Raw genomic sequence first — 24,326 nt, 5'->3', positions numbered from 1 at the left:
CAGTTACTTTCAGAAAATCAAATTTGGTTCCTTGTATGTGAAAGAGACATTAGTTTTGATGCTGGCTCCAACTGTTCCGGGGAGGCTGGAGGGAGGCTCAGGGAAATCATGCTTTGGTGCTTACATTTCAAAATTGTTGGCCCTTTATTCTCCAGACTGGTCATCAAGACCTTAGGTAGCCTGGAGACCGTGGGGGCAAGGGGACTATGAGAAGAATAAGGCAGGGATATAAAAAAAAAAAAAATCATTATGACATCGTCAATCGGTTGAGTCTTGAATCTTGACCGAGGCAAAATGCAGGTGGAATAAAGCTCAGTGGGCGATGGCCAACGGCGGGCTCTCCATGCCACCAGGGGCATTCGGTGACGGGGAGGATCCAGTGTTTGGTGCCACTGGTGACTGTTTGTGGACACAGACAGCAATCCTCTCTTGCAAGCTGGGGCGTCCACCCTCTACTGGAGTCACCCAGCCCTGTCTCGGTGCTGGCCCTCCTGGTGGTTTCTCTTCTCTGAAAGCTCACACCAGACCCTAAAACGCCTTGCCTTACACAGTCCGCCCAGAGGTTGCATGGGGACCTTTTCTATCTGCGGCAGGTGCCGTCTGGCTCCTTCCACCCCGTCCCCGGGCCTAGAGCTCTTCTCTGTCTGGGGCCTCGCCCCTTAGCCGGGCACAGAGGCGCTGGCTCCCTTGCAGTCCTCGCCCGGCCCCTTCTATTTATTGGAATACAGAGCTCTCCCTGAAGGTTTGCCAACATGCCACCTCCCTTCACCAGACCACGCTCTCCGGATCCCGGCCACTGTTCCCGGTTTGGAATTCCGTCTGAACCTAAGTTTGCTCACGCATCACCCCTAAGTCGGAACAGAGGGAGATCATCCTAACTTCTTGCGCCTAGTCGCCACGTCCAAGACCTCTAGACAGAATAAATACACACACACACACATATATATTTTGTGTGTGTGTGTGTGTGTGTGTGTGCGCGTGCATGCTCCTCTTCCTCCCTCGGGGCGACTCAGAGCTGGTGGGCTGTCTAAGTTAGGCGGGGAGGGGGGTGGGGGCGCGTGGGGTGGGGAGGGGGGCTTCCCTCGCGTCACCCAGCAGGAGATGAGCAGGTGGAGGCCCCCGCAGGAGCCCTCGGGTTCGCCCGAGTGGCTGGGCTGCGTAGGCCACGGGGTGCCCCCTCCCGAGCGCCCCGCGAGCGTGGGTCCCCCCGGCCTGCGCGCCGCCGCGCGGGGGGCCGAGGGGCGCGCGCTGCCTGGGGTTGCGCGGTGCCCAGCCTCCTTCCCCTCCCGGCGGGTAGGGATGGTTGAGTCCAGCCGCCACGGCAGCGGCTCCGGGTGCCGCTAGCAGCCTGTCTCCTGCGCTCCCCGCCTTCCCTCTCCAGGCTGGCTCCCTCCCCCCGCGCCCCCTCCCTGCCCGCCTCGCCGCCTCCCTCCCGCAGCTCCCACTCGCTGGCTCGCTCTCCGGCTGCCTGGGCTCCGGGTCGCTCCCGGCTGCGCGCTCGCTCGGCGCCGGGCCCCCCTCCCGCAGCCTCGCCGCCTTGGAGCCTCCCTGCCCGGCCCGGCCCGGCCCGGCCCGGCCCGGCCCGCAGCCCGGCGCGCGCTCGCCCGGAGCCGCTCAGCGCCGCGGAGGCTGGGGACCGATGCTATGAGAGCGCGGCGAGCGGGGCGCGCGGAGCTGCAGGAGGCGTCGGGTGCGCGGCCGGTCCGGGCGCCGGGCTCCGGCTCGCCTCGCCCTGCGGGCATCCCCCGGCTCTGCCGCTAGCCCCGCCGCGGAGGGCCCTCGCCGGCGTGCGCGTGTGGAATAGCCGCAGACATGCCTGCGCCGAGGACGTGCCGGCTCCTGCTCCTGCTCCGGGTGCTGCTGCTTCTGTGCGCCGGGCTCCTCGCCGCAGCCAAGGGTAAGCCAGTGCCGCGCGCCGGCGGGGACCTGGGCGAGCCCTCCGAGGCCCGGCTCGCGGCCGCGGGGGTGCGCGGGGGGGAGGGCAGGGGACCCGGGCGCGGGGCGGGCGGCTGCCGGGGCTTCTCCATCGCGGACGCGGGGGAAGGCGCTGCCCGGGAGCCGGGCTGCCATCGCCTCCTTCCCCAGCCCCCCCGCCCCGGGCTCCCCGCCTCGCCTCGCCTCGCCTCGCCTCGCCTCCACTTGGCTGGCACGACACGCTCGCCCTCGGCTTCGCTGCTGGGGGCTGTTGGGGAGAACCGAGCCGGCCCGAGTTGGGCTCCGACTGCGCCGCGGCGGGCGGTGCAGCCGGCTCGGGCAGGTGGCGGCTGCGGTCGGGGCGCTGCGGGGAGGTCCCCGGGACTTTCCCCGGACCCCGAGCCCGCGGCTGCCCGAGTGGCCCGGGCGGAGGCAAGTTCCGGCCCTCCAGGGGCTTGGGGGCATCCAACAGGCGGACCTGCGTGCAGCCCGGGCTCCCCGCACCCGCGCGCGCCCGGCCGCCCCTGCTGCCCCCCGCAGCCCCGGCGCGCTGGGGGACAGAGCTCGCCCCCGCCTCCCTCCCCCCTGGACTTTGCTCCCTGCAAGTTGGAAGGAGCTGGCGAGGTGCGCGGGGAAGGCGGGGAGACCCGGCCGGGGTCCGCCGCGGGGCCCGAGGCGCTGTGCCCCTCGCTGCCTCCCGGAGAGGGAAGGAGTCGCCCCGGGTCACCCCCCGGGGCTTGCAGCTCGGTGCACTTGGGTTTCTCCTTGAAACGAGTTAGGGAATGTTTCCCTCTAACTAGCCTACAGGCTGCAATCTCGGAGCTGGCAGTGGCTCCAGCACTTGTCTATTCTCTGGGAAAGAAAACAAGCTCCCTCTTGATTCCGGGAGAGGGAGGGGAGGAGGGGGAGAGAGAGGGAGAGAGAGAGAGGAGAGAGAGAGGGGGGTGGTGGGGGTGGGGGTGGGATACTGATTGATTTGCACATTGGAAAATACCTGCCCCCATTTCCTCATCTTGGCCTCCGAGGATGCTCCTCCTATCCATCACCACTCCATCGTCCCACTCCTGGGAATATCTCTGGCTACGGAGATGTGCTTCTTCTCTTCCTTTTTAAAGGACGCTGTCAAGCCTGCCGTGAGCGCGGGTGTGTTCCAATGGCCATTTGCTCTCTCCCCACACTGAAGTCCCCCTTTCCTCTCTAGATGTTTCCATCTTTTTTTTTTTCTCCCCCACCCATTTTCTATTCCTCCAGTGTTCCAGATTCGGGGGTGATTGACAAGGCGAAGGAGGACTATCTCTGGTTCCATTAGGAAACTCCAGATGGGCCTGGCCTGGGGAGAGGTGGAGAGAATGGCAGATGAGGCTCCCCGCGCCCGGCGGCGGCCAGGGCGGGTGGAGAGCTGACCCCGGGGCTGCAGACCCCCCCACCCTCGGCGCACGCACTCACCCCTGCCGCCCGGGGTCTGCGGGAACGCGCCCCAAGAGCCCGGGGAGCGCGAATGTGTGGCGCTGGGGCGCCTGAGCTCCCGTCGCTCGCAGTCGGGGACCTGCTGCAGACACCTCCCCTCTGCCCCCGGGCCCAGCGCTGTGCAGACGCCCCGCCTTGGGCGCCGCTGTTGGGGCTGCTGCGGAGGCACAGCCGGCGGAGCAGGGGCGAGGTGGGGGGGGGGATGGATAGCGGCCTGGGGTCGCGCGGGGCTGGCTGGAGATGCCCTGCAGGAAAAGTCCAGCGCAAACCCGCGGTGCCCCCGGGAAGTGCGTGCGGGGTTTTTCCCAGGTCGGGGCCGGGGCCTGAGCGCAGCCCCTGGCTCTGCGTAGCCAAGCCCCTGCGTGGAGAGCAAACACCTGCTACGCAACTCGGCAAAACTTCCCACCCCTTCCTGTGCACTCCAAGTCCAGCAGAGCCGGGGCCGCCTGCAAGCGCCCCCTCTCCCCCATCGCCCCCTCCTCTTCCGCTCCCCTCCCCCGGCGGGCAGCGCAGCCTCCGAGCGCATCCTCGGTTCCCCGTGGCTCCGCGCGCCCCGCGCGCCCTTCCCCCGCAATTAGCAGGGGTTGCTGCGCGGAGCCGGCGGCGGCGGCCCTGCCCGAGCTGCTTGGCAATCGTTGCACGTGTGCCGGGTGGGCCGCGGCCGCGGGCGGCGGGGGCTGGGCGCGAGGGCGTGTGCCGGCGGGGCCCCGAGCCCCCCGCAGCTGCGGCGGGGAGGGCAGCGCCCCCTGCGCCCCGGGCGCACCGCGGAGTCGGGGTCCCGGGCCCCCGGCGTGCGCCGCGCGGGTGTGTGCGCGCGGAGGGTCCGCGCTCGCTGCGCCAGGGCCGGAGCTGGGCTGCTGGGGTGCGGGCGCGAGGCCCCGAGGTCACCCGGCGGGGCCCGCGGGGCTGGAACGCCTCCCCCCGCGCGCGAGGGGTCGGGGGCGAGCGCAGGTGGGCGCGCGGGAGCCGGCTGCAGGCGGGGGGCTGGTGACGCCAGCCCCGGAGAGCGCGCGGCAGCCGGGGCGCGGACGCATCCCCCCTCCATCCTCCCCTGCCCCGGCCGAGCGGAGCCGGGGTGGCCGAGGTCGGGCCTCCGCCCCGGCGAGAGGGGCCCCCGGTGCCCGGAGCCGCAGGGCTTCCCCGCGCAGGAGGCAGGAGCGCTCCCGGGAAGCAGCGCGGCGTGCGCCCAGGTGGCGGCTCCCGCTGGGTCGGGGCGGGAGGAGAGTTTGTGATGCGCGGGGTGTGCAGTCCGTGACCCGTTTGCGGAGTCGTGCAAGGCTGCAGGGGCTGCGGTCGCGCGAACCCGGGGCCCGTCCTTCCCCGGGGCTCCGGCTTCAGCTGGTCGTGCTTTACGCGTCGGTGCAACCTGGGGGGGGGGGGTCCCCGGGGTTCAGGGCTCAGGTCCTTTTGTTTGTTTGCTGTTTCTGACCATTACTATTGTAAAGGTCGTCCCTCCTCACACACAGCACAGTTTCAGGGCCCACGGGAGACGGAGGAAGGCTTGCAAGAGTTCTCATCCAGCACCTACGTGGCGTAACGCATTCCGTGAGCTCTGCGATTTGCACCCTTGTCTGGAGCTGATCTACCGGCTGTTTGGGTGCGCAAAGTTTGCTTTGCTCCTCGGTTGTTTCTTGTGGCTGTGCAGCGACGGGGATGCAGTGATTTGCAAGCTTTGCCCAGAAAGTGTCAAAAAAAAAAAAAAAAAAAAAAGAAGCACCCAATAGTAGCTCTATGGTCTCCCTGCAGGAAGCCTGGGAGCCAAAGGTGGGGTGCTTATCAGGGTCCCCAGTTCTTACAGTCACCAACCCACCCAGCTAGTTCTAACGTTCACTGACCCGCCCCGCATAGGGATTTAAGCATGCATTTCATTACCAAATTTTCACAACGACCATATCACTCAACACACACGTACACGCATACAGAGAGTGAGAGCGAGAGCAAGAGAGAGAGAGAGAGAGAGAGAAACCTTCCCAAATGTGCATGCTTCTAGATGAGTTACCTTGTTAACAATTCACATCACCCAGAAGGATGCCCAGACCTTATATTTGCTGGCCACATCTGCTTTATGGTTGAGCAACTCCAACTCCACATATACTCCCTCCTGGGGAAGCCAGGAATTCCCGTGAATAAATGGCTTTCACGGGAAAAACCCCCGACACATCATATAGTAAAGGTGAGTCATGTATAAGGGAAGTTAAGATTTCTACATTGGTGATTTTCTTAGCTAATCATGCGTATTGCTTTTTTGGCCTTGTGAGGGGGTTAAGTTTTTGTGTTTTGTTTTTCGGTGAGGAGCTGTTTGGCCGAAAGCTCTGGTGCTTCTGGGCAACCTATGTGTTCTGAGTTTGGGATTTTAAATCCGTGAAAGGGTGAGCAGGGGGAAGGCTTTCCTCCAAAGTGGCAGGTCTTGTAAACTTCAGTAGTGGGACAGTGAGATCTCTATAGGCAAGTCCAGGGGAGCAAAGAGCAGGTGGTGAGATGGCAGGAATGCCCCCCAGGCCTCAAGCACCTCCGCGCCCACAGGCCTCGAGGGGACAGGCCATCATTACTTGCATATGGGCTTTCAGCTCGCAGCTCACGCTGGAGAAGTAGACTGGCCCCGTACAGGCTTCTAAGTTCCTGCAGGCGAAACCGGCTCCTCCTGAGGGCAATGCTTCCTCAGTCTCCGGGTTTTTTTTTTTTTTTTTTTTTTTTGTCTCCAACAACCAACAGTGCTTTGAAAATGTCAAGAAAATGGTTCAGCTTCCTTTAAGAAATAGATAAACAAAGGCTCAGTGGCCGGTTAGTGCTCATTGCAGAGGATACAGCAAATCCAGTGTAGACATTTCTAAGCTGTCAAAATGCAAATGGCATATTAAATACTCTGTGCTCTACTGAATTCTAAATGTGCCTCTGGTCGGTTTTCTGCTGAGCTCATAGTGAAAATCAGCCACTACAACGGGCGTACACGCGATTTAAGCGACACTTTCCCTTTGGCCTTTGGTATCTCCTCCCCTTAGGTTCATTGCCCTGTAGACTGGAGGAGTTGAATGAGTAGTCCCTGCACAGAGTAGGTGACAGAGCTACGTGGGCTTATTTATATTTCGTTTATGTCGGTAATAATTCAGAGGAGGACATCTGGGTCGAGGTGTAGCTGTTCTACAAACAACCTACCGTATTTGTACCTTTTGGGTGTTGGGCGTAGGATTGCTGGACCAGAGTCGGTAAAGGACAGACTCAAACCACTTCTACCCTCTGTTCCAACCACTCTAAGGACCAGAGATGGGAATTGTTTGAAACACCGGAACTGGCTTGGGTGTGCCACCTACCTGAAGCAAGGAAATAAATACTTTGGTTGGGCTGAGACTAATTAGTCCTAAAGGAAATCCAACCTTTGACCCTGCCCTCATGGTACAGCCCCTGTGCTGAGCTCCGTGGATGTCCACTTCAGGACAGCCTATCGGCTGGCGGGTATGCAGACTGAATAATCCTATTGAGGTCCTTGCCTCAGTGCAAGGAAATAGCCTCTTCCACAGTGACTTTAAGATGACTTTATCTTCGACTAATTGATATGCTCTATATTTAAGGTGGAATTTACTCCCTGGTACTGAGGCCCATAAGTGATAGGATTAAAATTCATTATATATATATAATATATATTCCTATTATCTATCTATATATATTATCTATCTATCTATCTATCTATCTATCATCTATTAAGTACAAGAAGATCCTTTCATTGAACTGGTTAAAACGAACTGATGGTTCGAATTCCTACTGATGATAGGAATTTTGTGAAAATAACGCTTCTTGCAACTCCCCGCCCCCCATCCCCACAAAGCAACCTCTTCGGATGCACTATGAAGTACTTTATTTTCACTCTTATTTATTTATTTTATTTTTTGAGTGTAGCTGCAATGTCTTTAAGCCATTGATATCAACCACTAATTTCTGGGAGAGGAAAGTGCCACCGTCGCTTTAGGGAAGTTGCATGATCTCTCTTTGTCCCTAACATCTATGTTCTAGCTGGATGAGAGATTTCATCATCCACTAGGCACACTGTCTCATTTAACAAAACCCACTCCTGAATATATTATAAACATTCTACTGAGGGATAACATTTCAACAAATTTACTTGATTTAAAGTCAGTGTTACTGTGGCCCACAGTGGCAATGTTTATCTCCAGCTTAAACTTCTTTGGTGAAGGAGAAAAACATGCAGGCATGGACCCCTATTAAAAATAGCTACTATATCTTTTAGGTCTCGTGCATTTTTGCAATTTATTCATGGAAATCTTCCTGCTTTATCTTATACTAGATTTAGCTTGGGGGTGGGGGGGAGCTGTAAAAGGAAAAGGGTTATTTCAGTATTACCATTCTCTCCAAATATAAGTAGAATAAAAGCGATCCCTTGTGATACTAACAGTCTTAATCTTTCCAGTCTTCTACCTTAATACTAACAATCTTAACATAATTTTGCCCCATTGTCAGTCAAACGATACATCCTGCATAATACACCGTGCTTTAAAAACTACCCTTGTTACTGATGTGAGATCAAAGGAAATAGAGTCACGAAGAAGTCAGGTTGTTGGCGGCATTTCTCAGTTTTTTCACCCACTAGTCACTCTTAGACTAGTTGCAACCTGAGACTTAAATCATGTAAAATATTGGCCGGACTCTTGGTTTGATGGATTTTGGAGATCCTGAGCCTCAATAAAATTCAAGAAAAACTAATATGGCATCTGGATATTACAGGTGTGCCTCCCAACTCTCTGTCGGAATGATCCAGATAACTGTAAACCGGGGGAGCTGCAATGGAATCAGAGCCGCTTTTGAGGGTTTGGAGCATTTCCCCATTTTATTATTGTGGCAACCTTTTGTTTTTTTGTACTAATTGTGTCACCTTTATCATGGTAGGTGTTGGCATTGTGACCAGGATGTAGAGTTTTTGAATAGCCTTTTGCAAACTCTGTATGCATAAGAATCAGTGGAGGTTTGGTTTAAATGCAAATTTTAAGGCTCCCCTCCCCCAACCGAGTGATTTTCAATAAACAGATTTTAGGAGGTGTTGGAAATCTGCATTTATATATGTGTATCTTTTATATATCTACCAATTCTTCCTCCGTTTCAATAAAAGGCATCAGAATCTAATAGCCCACTCATTGAGACTTCACAGGCTAATTAGCCCCTACTGACTCCAAGATGAATACACTATAGTATGAAATTGTGCAATTATTTCAGAAGATTTCTTCTTTATCATTAGGGCCTCCATCATTGGTGTTCATCATTCTATGCTGTTTTTAATCTTTCTTTTTTTTTTTAAACTGGTCTTACAGCGAAGATGAGATCCAAGCTCCTTGTCCATAATGTTTATATTATAGGAAGACTTCAAGGGATAATTATACTCTTTCATATAAAAATACAGTGGGAATGAATGATTTTATTTTTTTCTCTTACTGTTTAGTGTACTCTGATATGATTAGTGTTATGTAAGGAAGAGCTAAATGTGAGATTAAAATTAGAATTATTTGGGGAGTGATCTCTAATGAATTAAAAGCCTTTGAAATTAATTGCGAATTCTAAGCAGTCATTTTCCAGATGCCGGTGAATCCCTATGCCTTTATTCAGAGAAACTTATTTATTTCTCCTTTTGTTTTTAATAGAAAGCGTCTTTATTGATCTTTTGCAAGTGAGTAATTTTCTACATGAACTTGATATTCACGTAAAAATATATAGTGGACTCTCACCTTTGATGTTCCTATAAAATTCCCCACCATTGACATGACCGTGCTTCTTACAGTCTTGCCTGATGACTCTCCGAGTGGACTGTCACTTCCTTTTTCTATCAGTAAGTTGATAATTAAGACTGCAAACCTTTGGCTTTTATGCAAATGGATAGTCTTCAGGGTAACAGAAAGTTAAACACAGCTCATTCTTATGAAAATGGGTTCTGCTGGAGTTAAGGATATTCACTTTTCTTTCAAAGAATGGACCTTGAGAGTATTGTTCAGAGGCCATCAACAAATTTTGTCTCCCTGTTTCAAACTATTTCTTTTTATGGCTAGGAAAGTGGTGTACTTTGATGTATAATACAGCTGTGGATAGTTAAGACTTGCAGGGAATGATTGGCACTTCCTACAGAAAAGAAGAGGGACCCTGACAACATAAGAAAGGTCACATTTTTACAAGAAATTAACTGAATTGAGCAGATACTTCCCTTTATGCTCTAGAAATGTAAATTTCTTCGGCATCAATCTGGCATTTCTTGTTCTGTCTCATTCTTTTCCTCCTTTCTTACAAAATATAATTATTGTGAGCAACTTAAGACAAATCCAGCCATTAGGATTTTATTTTGTTTGTGGTGTTGGCCATATACTTGAGGTGGCAGGTTACCTGCTCAAGATGCGTGCTCCACTTTCCATGGAAACAATAGGAAATTTTCAGACTCTAAATCCCAACACTTTTTTTTTTTTTTTAATTCGTAGATGATCTCAAGAGAAAGTCAGGTGAAGGACATCATCTTGTTACCGTTAGGTGGAAATAGCTCTTATCAGTATATTTAAGTATGTAGGTAGAACTACTCTCATTTGTGGGAAATATGTATGGTGTTAGTCTGTTACCATCCTAAACAATGAAGACCTGGGAGTCTAAGAAGAGACTTGGGAAGTCTGGTCTCTTAAATAAGAGTAGTCCTTTTGTTCACTTGCGGAGTCGTGGTGCGTACCGGCTCGAATAACTCAATCCCAGGTAACTGGAATTCATGAGTTCTTTACTGTTTACCTGCACACTTCAACAATGAAGTTGTCGACTCTGGGCTTACCCTCAAGGAGCTTTCATTGTTACTAAAAACTAAACCAAAGGCCTCAAGTTACTGACCGAATTACTATGTGTTCAAATATTGGACGGTGATGCAGACAGCAGATGCCACGCAGATAAAGGGAGGAGTTCCCATAGGAGGTGGAAAATTGGTAGAGCCTCCATGAGTGGAGGAGGAAGGAGACAGGAACAAAGTCAGAGAGAATGAGGATGTTGAATGAGAAATGCACCCCCCTGCCCCCTTCCAAACAATAGCCTGTCCAGGGGGTCAGGTCAAGCATGGAGATGAGCCTATAAATACGGATGCTTCTCAGAAATTCTTTGGTGGCTCCTGACAGCCAGAGGCCCAGGTGGGAAGGAATACAAACTACTGCCCTGGGACTGTTTCCTGAAATAGGCACATACACAACTGATTTGATGCCTGGCCTCCTTTCCTCACACAGCCAGTGGGTCAACCGCTTGTTTGGACCAGGAATCTCTTTCTTGGAAGCAAATAAGTGATGTCCTTTTTTGGAATTTTTTTCCCCGGGTTCCATGAGTGATGCTCTTTACTGTTGTTTTTGTTGTCATGACCCCCAGAAAATCATACGGACAGAGCACTGGGTGTGGGGGGAAGCGTGTTTTGGTTACTGGTTTACGGGCAGTGGCCACTGGCGCCCTACGTACTGCGTGTGTGTCTACACCAGCGGGTGTGCCTCCCCCGCGCGGCCTTGCGGATCCTTTATAAATGGCTTCAGTCTCTGTCCAGCTCTACCTCTCTGCTGCCTGCTAGTGACTGGCCCTCCAGTCTGACCTTTGCTCTCTTCGACCTCAAGCCCACTGAGCTTGGAGTCTACTTCTAGGTCCCTCGCCCACAGCTGACCCCCCAGTCTCCCTGGCTTCACGTGGCCTCGTCACTCACCACGTTTCACAGCCATTGGTCATAGCACAGAGCACCGGGAGTCTAAGATCGTTAAAAATGTTCCTTGCTTGCTCCTTTTATTTGTTGATATCGTTCTTATGTTGTAGATTTAAAGTCCCACAGAATTAAAAGGCCACCTTCCAACTGTCCCACTACTGTAGCGTTTCCTTGTACTTTCATTATCTCTTCAATGAATAAACAAATGCTCTCATGTATAGGATTCTGTCCATTTTTTTTAAGTGACTCGGATTAATATGTTGAAAATTTTTTTTGAAAAGACGTCTAGAATACAGATGACCTGTGGAACGTATCAGGAATGAGCTCCTCAAGTCAGGGACAAATGCGTTGTGATTTGTGCATTCCCATACCCAGGCTAGAAGGCATCAGAATAGTTCACATTGAGACCCTATATCCAAATTACCCGTTTTGCTGTGCTTATTTCATTCTTTCTTTTTTTTTTCTTTTCATATTTGTTTCTCTTTAGATACAAAGTAGCTTGTCTGGGGCATTTGCATTTTTTTTTTCTCCTAGCGATAATAATTTGATGATATTAGAGCTGGTACAGCAGATATGTCAACTTACAATTGTCGTTTTGATCTTCATGACTATTTCATGTCTCAGCTTTTTAATTTAAAAGAATTACATAAGACGATTATGGAACAAAGAAAAACTTATCAGTCTCTTTCTTGTGCCACTGCAAATACAAAATTACCTTCCCAGTGTTCCTTAGTGGCGATGAGAGAACCCGAAGGGATGCGCTGTCAGGGTGTTTAAAAGACGTGGGGTCTTCTGACCTGACCCTATAGCCACACCAAACTTTGAGGTGTGATTTATACCTCCTAGCGGATGCGTTTTTTTTTTTTTTTTCAGTTTTATGTTGGATGGACAATAAGAGGCCATTTAAAAAGAGTTGGTAAAAAAAAAAATAACAAAGTGTTGTATGTCAAAGTGAAGTGACTATCCTTTCTTTTGTGAGCTGGCCTGGAACAGACCCTGTGAGTAGGAGGGAAAAAAGTGTGTGAGTTAGAGATCCGATGTTACTTCCTGCAGCCTTAAAATCGGAGTATGAGATCTGAGCCCCTGTGTTATGCCTGTTATTTTCAATTTATTCTATTTTTTATTTTAATTTAAAACTTAATCGAGTATAGTTGACACACAACGTTACGTCAGCCTCAGGTGTGCAACCTATTGACTCAACTTCTCCATACGTCCTGCTGTTCTGACCATGGGCGTAGCTACCCTCTGTCTCCATACAACACTATTACAACACCACTGGACATAGTATTTTTATGCTTTTTAACGACTACTCATCATTTGGCCCAAGTTAAGAGGGCGGAGAGACAGAGAGCCAAAGGCATTTGTCACAAGGTCGTGTTATATTGTCCTCTGTTCCCCACATCTCTTCTCTTTGCAAGACAAAACGCCCCCAGGAATGGTTAAGGGCTAGAAGGACAAATGGGAGGGGAAGTCCATCGGGCACTGCTTGCATTAGGTGTCTATTGCTGCGCAACATGATCCCCACAAACCAGCAGCTGACGCAGCACACGTGTAGGATCTTACAGTTCCTGGGGGTCAGGGGTCTGTGCACTGCTGGCTGGGTCATGCAGGTCCTCTGCTTGTGGTCTCACGGGCTGTCATCAGGGTGTTGGCTGGGACTTCATTCTCATCTGGAGCTCAGCTGGGGAAGGACCCCCTCCTAGCATGACTCAGGGGCTGGCAGGATTCCATTCCTTGTGGTTGTAGGGCTGAGAGCTTAAGTTTATTGCTGGCCCTTGGCCAGAACTCACCCTCGGCTCTAGAGGCGGTCCATGATTTCTTGCCACACGGACCTTCCCAACGTGGCGAAAGAGAGACTCAGGCAAATTGGATATTACGATATTACATGTAATCACGTGATCAAGACACACAATCCCATATAGTCCATCACTTTTACCCAATTTTATTGATTGGAAACAAGACCCAGGCCCGCTCTCACGCAAGGGCATAAACATCAAGAGGTGAGGATCATGGCGGCCACCTGAAGAATCTACCCACTACACACGCCTAGAAATAGGTTAATACAGAAAAAGCATCGTACAGTGACTAAGCAAAGGGCCGAGGACCTAAAAGTGGGCAACGAATAGGAATAGGTTTTGCATACAGAGCAAAAATAAATAAAATATGTAGGAAAAGGTCTCTAAATTTATTATTGATCAAAAGACTATAGATTAAAAAATACCATCTGTCAACAATGGATTTGTGAAACTGCGATTCGTACGACCCACATGAGCGGGCAGGTGGGAAGACGGCGTCCACGTATAAGCGGTACGTGTAGAAAAAGTCAGGGCGGAGAAAAGTTGCTCATACCAATCAAAATTGTAAAGTATCAGATATTTTAACCCAAAAATGTAATACCGTTTCGGGCAATATATGCTTATTTATTTTTAGCTCTCCCTCTAATAGGGAAAAATTGGACAGAGCTTAAATGTCCATTGTCCTACAATAGCTAAAGAAATCGTGCAATGCACTGTAGAGTCTATATGCAAGGGCTTCCACGGTAAAAGGACTGAGGTGAAGATTCAAAATACTACTACTCCTATGCACGTGTAAAAATATCTGGAAAGCTGCATACATTACACCAATGATGTTTAAATGTTTGAATTTGGGATAACCACATCAGACTTCTATAATAAAATCATAGTTCTTAAATTAAAAAAAAAGGATTATCTGAAAGAAAAGGACAAGTAGGTCTTGTCAAACCATTGATGAGAAACATAGATGATAAGATTTGTGAACTTGAGATGACCTTCAAGTTCAGGATGACAACTTGCCTTTTACTTGGATCAGAGAACCTAAGTGTGTTGGACAGATTCCCTGGGAAACCTGAGGCAGAAGGAACTCCGTGTAAGCGAACAGTCTTCTCCTGGGAGCCCGCGAGCCTCCTGATGACCCAGCATCTGGCTCCCCCCTCAGGACCAGACTGGCCTTCTGTCTCCCCCGTCCTGGCTCTCTGTCCCAGGCTGGTGGGACCACGCAGTGTCTTCCCTGACGTGATGCTCTGGGAAGTGAGTCTGGCCAGGAAGGTTCTGGGGGTCGGTGTAGAAAGACCCTCCTGGCAGCCGGGGAAGCACAACGTTGACTCTTCTGAGATGGTCCAGAGCCGCGGTGGGGGGCGGGCTGCCGAGATGCTACGGGACCCTCGGGAGGATGAAATGTGTTAAAGGATTGGACAGCTTTGTTAAAAAGTTAACTACGGTGATGTCTTTTACGTTGCTGAAGACCCAGCGCTCTGCTTCCTTGGTGTTACTTAGATATGTGTTTTCCATCAGTAGAGTGGGGGTGCCATGATCGCCTTTGTGGAGTATTTAATTCTGGAGAGCGTGATGTGTTATGTTCTACCCCTGAAATATTTATTGGTTGGGACTGCCTAACATGGTACAATCACATGCTAAATTCCATGCTTAAATGTCTTAATGATTAAAATGACTTGAATTAGGGATGCCTGGATGGTTCAGCGGTTGAGCATCTGCCTTTAGCTCAGGGCGTGATCCCAATCCCGGGATTGAGTCCCACATGGGGCTCCCTGCATGGAGCCTGCTTCTCCCTCTCCCTGGGTTTCTGCTTCTCTCAGTGTGAATAAATTAATAAAATAAAATCTTTAAAAATAAATAAATAGGGGAGGTGGGCGGGGGGGTGGGGGTGACTGGGTGGCGGGCACTGAGGCGGGCACTTGACGGGATGAGCACTGGGTGTTATTCTATATGTTGGCAATTTGAACACCAATAAAAAATCAATTTATTAAAAATAATAATAATAAATAAGTAAATAAATAAATAAAATAACTTGAATTAGGAAACGACTTTTCTGAAGTGGAAACTTGTTCATCAGTTCGAGTGACGGTTCGTGTCACGTGATGGAAATCATTCGTCTGAGTTTTCGTGCGCTCAGGTGTGACGGAGAAGATACCTACGTGAAGTGCCCAGTTGCACGTACTTGACGGCGTCCTCCGGGAAGCTGGGCCCTCCTGAAAACCAGGAAACTCTGTGACACCGGGTTTTCTCATCTTTGCAAAGGGGATGTTAACTGGACTCAATACTATAAAGATTAGATGAATAAGCATGTGTAAAAGGCTCAGCGGACTGCCTGGCGGTTACTAATCTTAAATAAATGTTAGCAACTGCTTTATTCTAGCAACTAAGAAATTAGACTACCAATTCAGAGTATGGCCCCAGAAGTAATATTGGAGGAAGCCTTGTTTTTTTAGAGAGACATTTTTTTATGAGTGAAGATTAATAATTCTATCTGGATATACGTACCTCCATTTAGAAGAGTCATCCTAATAATAATTTCTAGAACTCTTCAGGATGTACTAAACGCCTTTCCATTCCTTACTTCATTTACAGACACACGAACATTACTGAGATTTCTCAGAAAGGCCAAGTGCTAATAGGATCAAAGTCATAATTTGACCTCGCGCGTCACATTCAGCTTGAATAATACGAAAAGCTCAGCAAAGCCACTTAGAGATGTGTTTTATAGTCACTTATGACCGGGAAGCCTGGGACCTCTGAAGTGACCGTGAGGGGGACAATAAAAGAAAATCGTAGGACACTTCTCAGAGTAGGACCGTTCTGGAAAGTCCATCTGTCTACACATCCAGGGTGTTGGTTGTGAGCATCCCCGACAGCCGTGCGATGCTCTCGGGTTCTGAAAGAGCTCATACCTTTCTCTGACTGCCTGGTTTGGCTCAAGAAGTGTCTGAGGCCTATTTTTATTTACTCGTTTTCGGAGGCTGTTCTAAAGAAAGGCACACGGGGAATGGGGCGACTTGCTGGTTGAGGCTTGTGCAAACACAGATAGATTAGGTCTTTGTGGGCAATATAGTAAATCTCTCACCTTTCTGAAAGTACGATCGGTGAGGTGGAAGGAGACTCTCGGGTGATTAGAATCTTTAAAATGCTCAGGGCCTCATCCACGGACTGAAGCCTTCGCTTTTCCCGCTAAACATGGGGCAATCCATCATGCGAAGGCAGTCGGTGTAATCTGGCCTTTTTCTTCTGATTTAGGCTCTCCAGTGGGGTGTCTAATGACTCCAGTATATGATTGACCATCGGATTGAAGAAACTGCCCACACCTCACCCTCCTGCTCTAAGGCTGCACGCCCGGGTCGAGACGTTGATAGGTAGCGGTCTCCGTGTTCGAGACAGAAAGAAATCCCAGATCGTGATGTTAGAATAAGATGGTCTTTCTAGGGTCATGTGACTGAGACGTTCAGAAGAGGCTACTTAGAACTCCAGGGGCCATGAGCAGAATGCAAACTCTTCTTTTTTTTTTTTTTTCTTTCTTTCTTTCTTTCTTTCTTTCTTTCTTTCTTTCTTTCTTTCTTCTTTCTTTTTTAATATTTTATTTATTTTTTCATTAGAGACACAGAGAGAGAGGCAGGGACACAGGCAGAGGGAGAAGCAGGCTCCGTGCAGGGAGCCCGATCCCAGGACCCCGGGGTCACGACCTGGGTCAAAGGCAGAGGCTCAACCCCTGAGCCCCCTAGCGTGCCCCAAAATGCAAACCCTTCAATGCCATGCGTGTGTCTGTCATGTGAGCTGTGACAAGCACACAGCGACCCTGAAGCCTTTGGGGAACAGGACTCTGCGGCTCCTGGAGAAGGCCTGGCCTGCTCCTGCTCCTGCTCCTGCCCTGGTTGGCCCTGCCCACGCCACCTCCTGCAGCGCCCAGCGCCTGGGAGCAACCTGTCCCTGGTTCTGTGCCTTGGCCTTTGGCTCGGGTGACCCCAGGGAGGGCTCGCCCCACGTGTCCTCCATGCCCCGGGCCACCACGTGGCCCTTGGGAGGCTTGTGCGCTCACAGGTGAGTCCAGAGCCCAGCCAGGAGGGGATGGCTCTCCCCACGCACAGGAGGCCACCCACGAGCGTGCAGCCCGCGCCCACCCTCCCACCCTCCCCGGTGCGTGTCCAGCCTGCGCCGCAGGAAGAGAGGAAACAGGAATCAGTGACGGGGGCGGTGCTGTGGCTGCAGCGGGCCTGCTCCACTCCGCTCCCTGTTGCCGGGACTGGCCCTGCGGGCCATGGCTCTGCACGACAGTCCACGCCCCGTCTGGCCAGGTCTCAACGGGCTACATGACCAGGTAGATACCTTTTTTTTTTTTTTTTTAATGAGATAGACATTAGTTGACAAGTGCAACCCTAATGGTCAACAGCGTATGAAGCAGCCCAGGACCCCCGGTGGGGACCCAGGCAGGCCCAGGGACAACGCCGGCGTGTCCAGCGGCACAGCCAGTGGTGCAGGAGGCACCTGCCGGGCTCCGTCCAGGCTCCGTCCAGGAGCAGGTGGGCCGCACCCGGCCAAGGGCAGCATGAGAAGAAGACAACGGCCGAGGCCCAGCAGCTCCTCAGGGAGGATGTGCTGAAGAACGGGCCATTGGACGGAACCGGCGTGCAACGTACCCGCCAAATCAACCTTCTCCCCGCGGTGACGCAGCCCCGGGCAGCCGGCGCGGGGTCGAGGTGGGCAAGCCCGGTGAGAGGCTGAGGCCGGGTGAGGCCGCGCCGCCCGGGTTCCCGAGCTGGTTTTTATGTTACCCAACTCGTCCGGACACGTTACAAAGTCGGTTTGAAGAGTTTGGTCCCTATGGACTTGGTGCGTGCGGGAGCTGAAGCAGCACGCGATGCCAGAGGGGCACCAGGACCCGGCTACACGCTGGCATGAGACGCATGTTCCAGGACACACTGTCGCGTCTTGTTAAGAAGACGCCGTCACTAGCCGGGGATAGGATGTAAGTGCAGGAGCTGCTGTGCTGTTCCGGGCAGCTAGTCCATGCACTTGCACACATACTTTTTTTTTTTTTTAAGATGCTATTTATTTATTCAGGAAAGAGAGAGAGAGGGAGGCAGAGACACAGGCAGAGGGAGAAGCAGGCTCCGTGCAAGGAGCCCGACGTGGGGGGGGGTCACGCCCTGGGTTGAAGGCGGGTGCTCCACCCCTGAGCCTCCAGGTGCCCCTAGACGCACATTAAAGAAAAAAAAAAAAAAAAAGCCCACATGATCTGTGCTGGTCCCTAACAATCACACACCGACTGGGGACCCTCGTATTTAGGAGGTTCTCCGTACAACTAAACAAAAGCTCCACTTCAAACCAGAAAGGGCATAAACGTCCATCGGACAACGGTTCCTCTTTCAAGCAGATTTCCCTCATAATAAATGACTTTTCCTTCCCCAGAGGTGGCCCACGTGAGCCCCACAGGAAACCATGGGAGCCCTCCCCGACTGGCTCCTCTCGGATGGCTCTGGGCTCCATAGACAGTATCGGCTGGTTTGGGGGGTTTTGGTTTTGTTTGGTTTTGTTTTTTCTCTTCGCTGTTACTGCAAATAATGTGGCCCGAGCTCGTGACCGTCGCAGCGTCGGGGAGGCCTGGAGAGCCTGCGGGGGCGCCCTGGCCTACCGTGCGCTCAGCCCAGCGCTCCGGGGAGCAGCTGCACCTGCAGCCCGCGGGGCGGGGGGAGCCCCCAGCTCTGCTGAGGTCTACGTCGGGGGCCTCCAAACGGGGCGCTTCAGTTTCTTTGTGTCCCAGAAAGATGGGATTTGGCTCTTTCCCTTTCTGCCCTGACGTCCTCTGACTTCGGTTCTAAGCATAGCAGCAATCAGCTAATCAATACGGACTTAGAGGGTTACAGCCGAGTGGCCTAAATTCAATAAGCCACTTGCAGCCGGGAGGTACGAGTAATCCATGGGGGGGGGGGGGGCTGGGGGAGATTTTCTTTCTCCCTTCGCATTTCTAATGCATCGAATTCAGCAATCTGCAGTTTCTCTCCTCCGATGACGATGACATGCAGCAGGTACTTCCTTTAATTAGCGTGAGTTGAAATTAATTACTCTCTGAGCCCATTTGCTCTGGTGTTTCGCAACCCTTTTGAAAAAACGCAAGTCACCCTGGTGCATCCAGAGCCCGGGTGCCTCATTGAGGGGGACCAGTGGGTCCCGCTGACCATCCATGGGAGCGTGGAAAAGGCACGTGTCCGTTGCGGCTTTGGGGTCGCCCTGTCTGGACAGGGTCTTATGTGACACCTCCTTTTCCCGCTCTGTCCCCAGATGTGAGCGCTTCTAGGAGAGCTGTAAGAAAAGCACCGACACCCTCAGAATTGCACTTTCTTATAAATTTTTTTTCTTTCTTTCCTATAAATTTTGAATTAAACCTACTGTCTCCTAATTTTTCCAAACCGCAGGATCGACATTAACATTTATTATTTATGCGGAAGTTTATATAGTTGCAAAGTACTTACAATACACAACAGCACACGACGTCTGTGGGAGACCGCGCAACACCGTGTCTCATCGTCTCATATTCTCCCGACAAGGAACTTGAGGCTCGAATGTCACCTTGTCGTGGCCACGTGTTTCGAGCTGCAGAACGAAGACCAAGGACGCTCTTCTCCATCTGTCCTGATGTGAGGTCTCTGATTCTGATCATTCTCTCTCCTTCCTTTCCAGCTGCACAATCCTGCTGCCATAGAATGAGTGAAAACAAAAAAAACTACCTCAATATTCATTTGTTTTACAACAAAATCATAAAGATGTTGACGAGAATTGTACATAGCCAACTGCCCTGCCTCTCTGCTGACTTTTCTTGAAATCGTTTTCCTGCGGCGGTCATTCTCCCTGGGCATCTCATGGTGTAGGCCTCGTGTATATAGAATCTTCTAAAGTTCTGTCAGAAACGTTAAATATATCTAGATTCCAAATATGCAGATTGGAAATAATCCAGGGAACTCTTTTAATACTGCAGCTAAATGTCACCTGCCATGTAATGTGCTCTGGGCTCAGCTCTGTGACATAAAACCCTGTCCAGACAGGGGATCCAAGGCTTCTCTTGGCCTTGGATCGCTTCGTTTTAAACAAGTATCCTGTTTAAAAATGATTTTCCCTTTTACTTCAAGAAACAGACTTTGGAGGAAAATGTTTTCTGCAAGCCAGGCTGATTGTGGTGGATTTCTCAGGTTGATGCGTAAGGAATAAGGGATGCTCCTGCTGCCGTGTTCAGTTCTGAAGAGGCCAAGCCGTTCCGTAGAACCTCATATGTCTCTTTTAAGCCTCTAGGTGAATACAAAGTAAATAAGTGCATAGGCAACAAGCCTCTTCGTCCCCATGAAGGGTGCTGGTCACGGGGCAGGTAAATATGTGATGTTATTCTGGGATAGAGCTCACCTGGAGTCGTGTGGAGAACCTGTCATGGTACCAAGTTAGCGAAGAATCGTTCATCTCATTTTTTTAAAAGATTTTTAAATTTTATTTATTTATTCATGAGACAAATAGAGAGAGAGAGAGAGAAAGAGGCAGAGACACAGGTAGTGGGAGGAGAAGCAGGCTCCATGCAGGGAGCCCGAGTGGGACTTGATCCCGGGACCCCAGGATCACACTCTGGGCCGAAGGCAGGCCCTAAAGCGCTGAGCCACCTGGGTGTCCCATCTCATGTTTGACTGCAGAGACTTTTTGATTCCTGACTGTACGGGGCAGGAATAAACTCTGTGGGTTTCAGTAGCATCAGTAGTTTCTATGATGTTTATGCTGGTTTCCAGAGGAACACATACCACAGAAGCTCTAGAAAACGTTCTAGAACCCGAACTGAGAAACATAATGCTTCGATAGAAGCAAATCATATTTTCAGTGCAATTAAATTTCACATATTTTATTGAAATTGATTCAAATATTGAATTATTTATTTATCTGTGGAATCTTTTATTGAGTGTCACCTGTAAGTCAAGTCCTGTGCGAGTTGCAGTGGATCCAAAGTAAATGAGCTCAAACCCCCAGCCTCAAGCATTTTACTTTCCAGTAAGGGTGATTTATCTTTTCTCAATACTATGATCAGAATAATCAAAAAAGAAGTAAAAACAATAAAGTGTCACCTCATATTGGAGCTTCAAGGAAATAATATGGATTTCTTGGTACGCTGTTCCACTTAATAAATACGAGATGGCACCAGTTCCTTTTGGTTGCCCAAGCATTCTGGATAATTTCGGTGTAATGCACTGTGTTGCCTTCTTTGTGACACTGGAAGAATAAAATACGGAGTGATAGAATCAAATTCCACAGAAAATCCACATGCTATAATCTTTTTTTTTTTTTTTTGGTTTCGGGCGTAGAATTTACTGATTCATCATCACAAGTGCCCTCCTCATCCCACCCCCCATTTCCCCATCGCCCCCTCCACCTCTCCTCTGGGAACCATGTATTTTCTTCTCTGTATTTAAGAGTCTGATTCTTGGTTTCTCGGTCTCTCTGTCTCTCTCTCTTTTTTTTTTTTTTCCTCAAATGATTCGATTTTTGAAAATGGCAGCCCACGCCAGTGAGTTCACAAGGTGGTATTTACAAGGCTACCCTCCAAAAATGAGTGTCGCTTCTTCATTCATTGAACAGACATTTATGCCATTTCATTTTGGTCCAAGATACCGGGAAGAAGAATTTGGGAGATAGAGTGAGCGACGAGGCGATGCTCGGCTCCTGGCTCCACGGTGCTGGCATGAAGATAGCCAGAGCACGTGTTTGTCATCTTTGTCATCGTGTCGTCTCATAAACCAAATTCCCTACCTAAGCAGAAGTTCTTTGTTCAGAGTCCTTGAAAGAAAGTCAATGGTTTCTCTTTGAGTGTCACTTAGTGTCCTGCTCCAGGTTTTATGGTTCCCCTAGAGGGAAAATCTCTGTCTCCATGTAGTGACCCCGGTCCCGGCTCCTCTCACCGGTGCGTGGTGCCCTCATTCATGCCTGAGGGAGCAGCAGGTAATAATTTAGCTCCTTCTTTGTCTCTGAATTCCTCAGAACACTTGGGAACAGCTATCTATGTGTCTTCCGTCCTCCCTCAGCACTTTTTCTCACAAGCTGTTTTTTCCCCCCAAGTTCCTTAAGGCTCTCTTCATTGTTGGCTGCTGCTTCGGGGAGACACGACAGTCTCCTGCTCTACGTTACATGCAACATCCGTGTTGTCTGTTCTTAATGAATTGTTCCTGGAAAACAGGTTACAAGGGTTTAAAAGTTGTTTTCCCTCAAATAGAAATCAATCACGAGTCAACTTTTCTTTGAATTTTGGGTTTCCCCATGTGAAAATGGTAATTTTGGAGGAAACGAAACTTGCAAAATTCGCTAATATTGGTACAAAAGCTGTGATAATAGAAAATAAATTATGTTTTTTTCAAAAATATTTTTCAGCCATATATGTGCAAAAAAATGAGGAAGATACTATACATTTCATATCCATGCCTTTGTAATTGGCATGTATCATCTTTGTGTGAAAAGCATAGCTACTGCTAGATGCATTTCTGACTTAAAACTCAAGAAATTATGTCAGACACAAATGAATCTTTCTTCCTTTCCCTTCTTAAGTTTCATAACATTTATGGCAAATAGCACGTGTGTGCCAACTTTCACTCTAAAGACTAAGAGTATGGAGGTGAGCGCTATCATGGAGTGAGAGAGACGAGTGCCTACCTGAAGCGGCGTCTATTTTGCTATGATGTTGCTGACATGGATTATTTTGCAAGACCAGAGCTCATTCATGATTCAGGAATGAATGTGGAAGAAATCCACATTGAAATCATTTTAAGAGATTTATGTAAAAAATATATTAATTGCCTTACTGATTTCCATTATAAGCACCTGATAGCATTAAATCTCATTTTTCAAAGGTTTTATTTTTATGTCACCATAGTCCCATTTTTGACCTCATAAACTCTAGATTATGATAACCGGAAGAAACGTGATTCAGAGAAATCACAGACCCAAGTAAAGACCAAAGTGAAGACTAAAGCTCATTCAGGCCTGCACAGCTTTTCACCCCAGCTCAACTCGGTGCTTCCCCACAGAGAACCGTGAAGGCTCTTTTTTCTTTTTCTTTTTTTTTTTTTTGAGTACACAGGTGTCACAGGTAAACAAAGGATTGTAGAGTAAATTCAACCTCTGTAAGCTCATTTTGTCACTTTATTACTGAAATATTGAAATAACTCTAAAACATATAACACTTTATTTTGGGGATTGGAATCAAGATTTATCTTATTTTTTTGGTTTGTTTGTTTCTTTGAGATTCTGCATTCAGAAAATAAATAAGTCTCTCTGACTTTTTTTAAACAAAAACCCAAAGCAGTGACATTTTCTTTGTCACAGAGTCAGTGTTGTGAGTGAAATGATATTTGTCAGGCTATGTATTTACAGCATTTTATTTAAATATTTTTAATGATGTATTTAAATGAAATAGTAACTCACGATTTCTATCATTTCAAAAAGTGGAGTTATTTCTAGCAACAGGATCGAAGCCTTTAGTATTTATTGTTCACATCGTGTGTTGTCCTAAGGTGGTATCAAGATCAACTTTACATTTTTTAAGAGATCTTTTTATCACATAAGAAGAGGATTGTAGTGGAAGTCTACATTTTGGTCATACAGGGCATTTTTCAAGAATTATGTTCGTAAAGCTGATGAGGATAAAAGGTACAAAAAAATTAGCAATGAGAATTGATACCTTTTGTTCTTTTGTTTGACTGTTTTTGTGTCTTTTTGTTCCCGCTGCTTTCTCACTCATTCCCTTCCATAGTTTGCTTCTCCCCACTTGACAGACCAGGGCACTGAGGATCAGAAAGATTCACAGTCTACCCAATTCCCGAAGTGAATGAATGACAGAAGCAGGAATAAGATTCATGTCTGAAGCCCCACTGCACCTGCACCATGCCTCAAATAATAACATAGGACAATTCCTTGTCAACTTCTAGAGCATTTTGTCATATGATTATTTTTATGTTAATTTTATGCAAGACCGAACAACACTGTCATTTCTGTCTTCCAGTACTGAGCATTAAATTGCCTTTAGATTTTTAGATATTGAAGAGATAATTAATATATGTATCATTTAAAACCTAGTAAATATCTAAAATACGCAGCATGTTGTATATTTCCATCCAATTTTGACCATAGTATGATTGAAAATTAAACCTTCAATTTAGTAGCTATTTAAGCCCTCTTTCTTTGGGCGTGTTCCGAATAGCACAACACCCTACTTGTTTAAACTGAGAGATCCGATTACTATCCGAAAAATATTTTTAAATTAGACTATATTAAAACTCTAGATGGAAACCTCATTTTTTTTCTGCTCCACTAAAAATTCAAAATGATAGATTATAGGTCCACAGTATGGATGAGAAAGAGTACCATCATAGACCAGAAGCTTCCCCCTAACTCCCAATATCACAGGCACACCTAGACATCAATCCATTCAG

General features: G+C 49.2%; 1 protein-coding gene and 1 long non-coding RNA gene across 3 annotated transcripts in view; one reads left to right on the top strand and one right to left on the bottom strand.

The window, feature by feature from the left end:
* The first annotated feature begins 1,614 nt into the window (after nucleotides 1-1,614).
* The window catches only part of CSMD1 (CUB and Sushi multiple domains 1), a 1,870,054-nt gene continuing 1,847,342 nt past the window's right edge, over nucleotides 1,615-24,326 (top strand). For both annotated transcript variants that reach the window (XM_077848529.1, XM_077848528.1), the window contains exon 1: nucleotides 1,615-1,897. In XM_077848529.1, coding sequence (XP_077704655.1) covers nucleotides 1,813-1,897 — 85 coding nt within the window. In that variant the 5' untranslated portion in view covers nucleotides 1,615-1,812. The remainder of the gene's footprint in view (nucleotides 1,898-24,326) is intronic.
* On the bottom strand, nucleotides 17,946-21,166 carry LOC144283910 (uncharacterized). The gene is made up of 3 exons (XR_013352406.1): nucleotides 20,973-21,166; nucleotides 19,350-19,567; nucleotides 17,946-19,179 (listed from the first exon to the last, which is right to left on the bottom strand). It is a non-coding gene; the product is annotated as an uncharacterized LOC144283910 (long non-coding RNA).

The sequence above is a fragment of the Canis aureus genome, chromosome 15 (assembly GCF_053574225.1).
Source record: "Canis aureus isolate CA01 chromosome 15, VMU_Caureus_v.1.0, whole genome shotgun sequence".
NCBI classification, from domain to species: Eukaryota; Metazoa; Chordata; class Mammalia; order Carnivora; family Canidae; genus Canis; species Canis aureus.
This window is presented reverse-complemented; position numbering and strand designations above follow the sequence as displayed.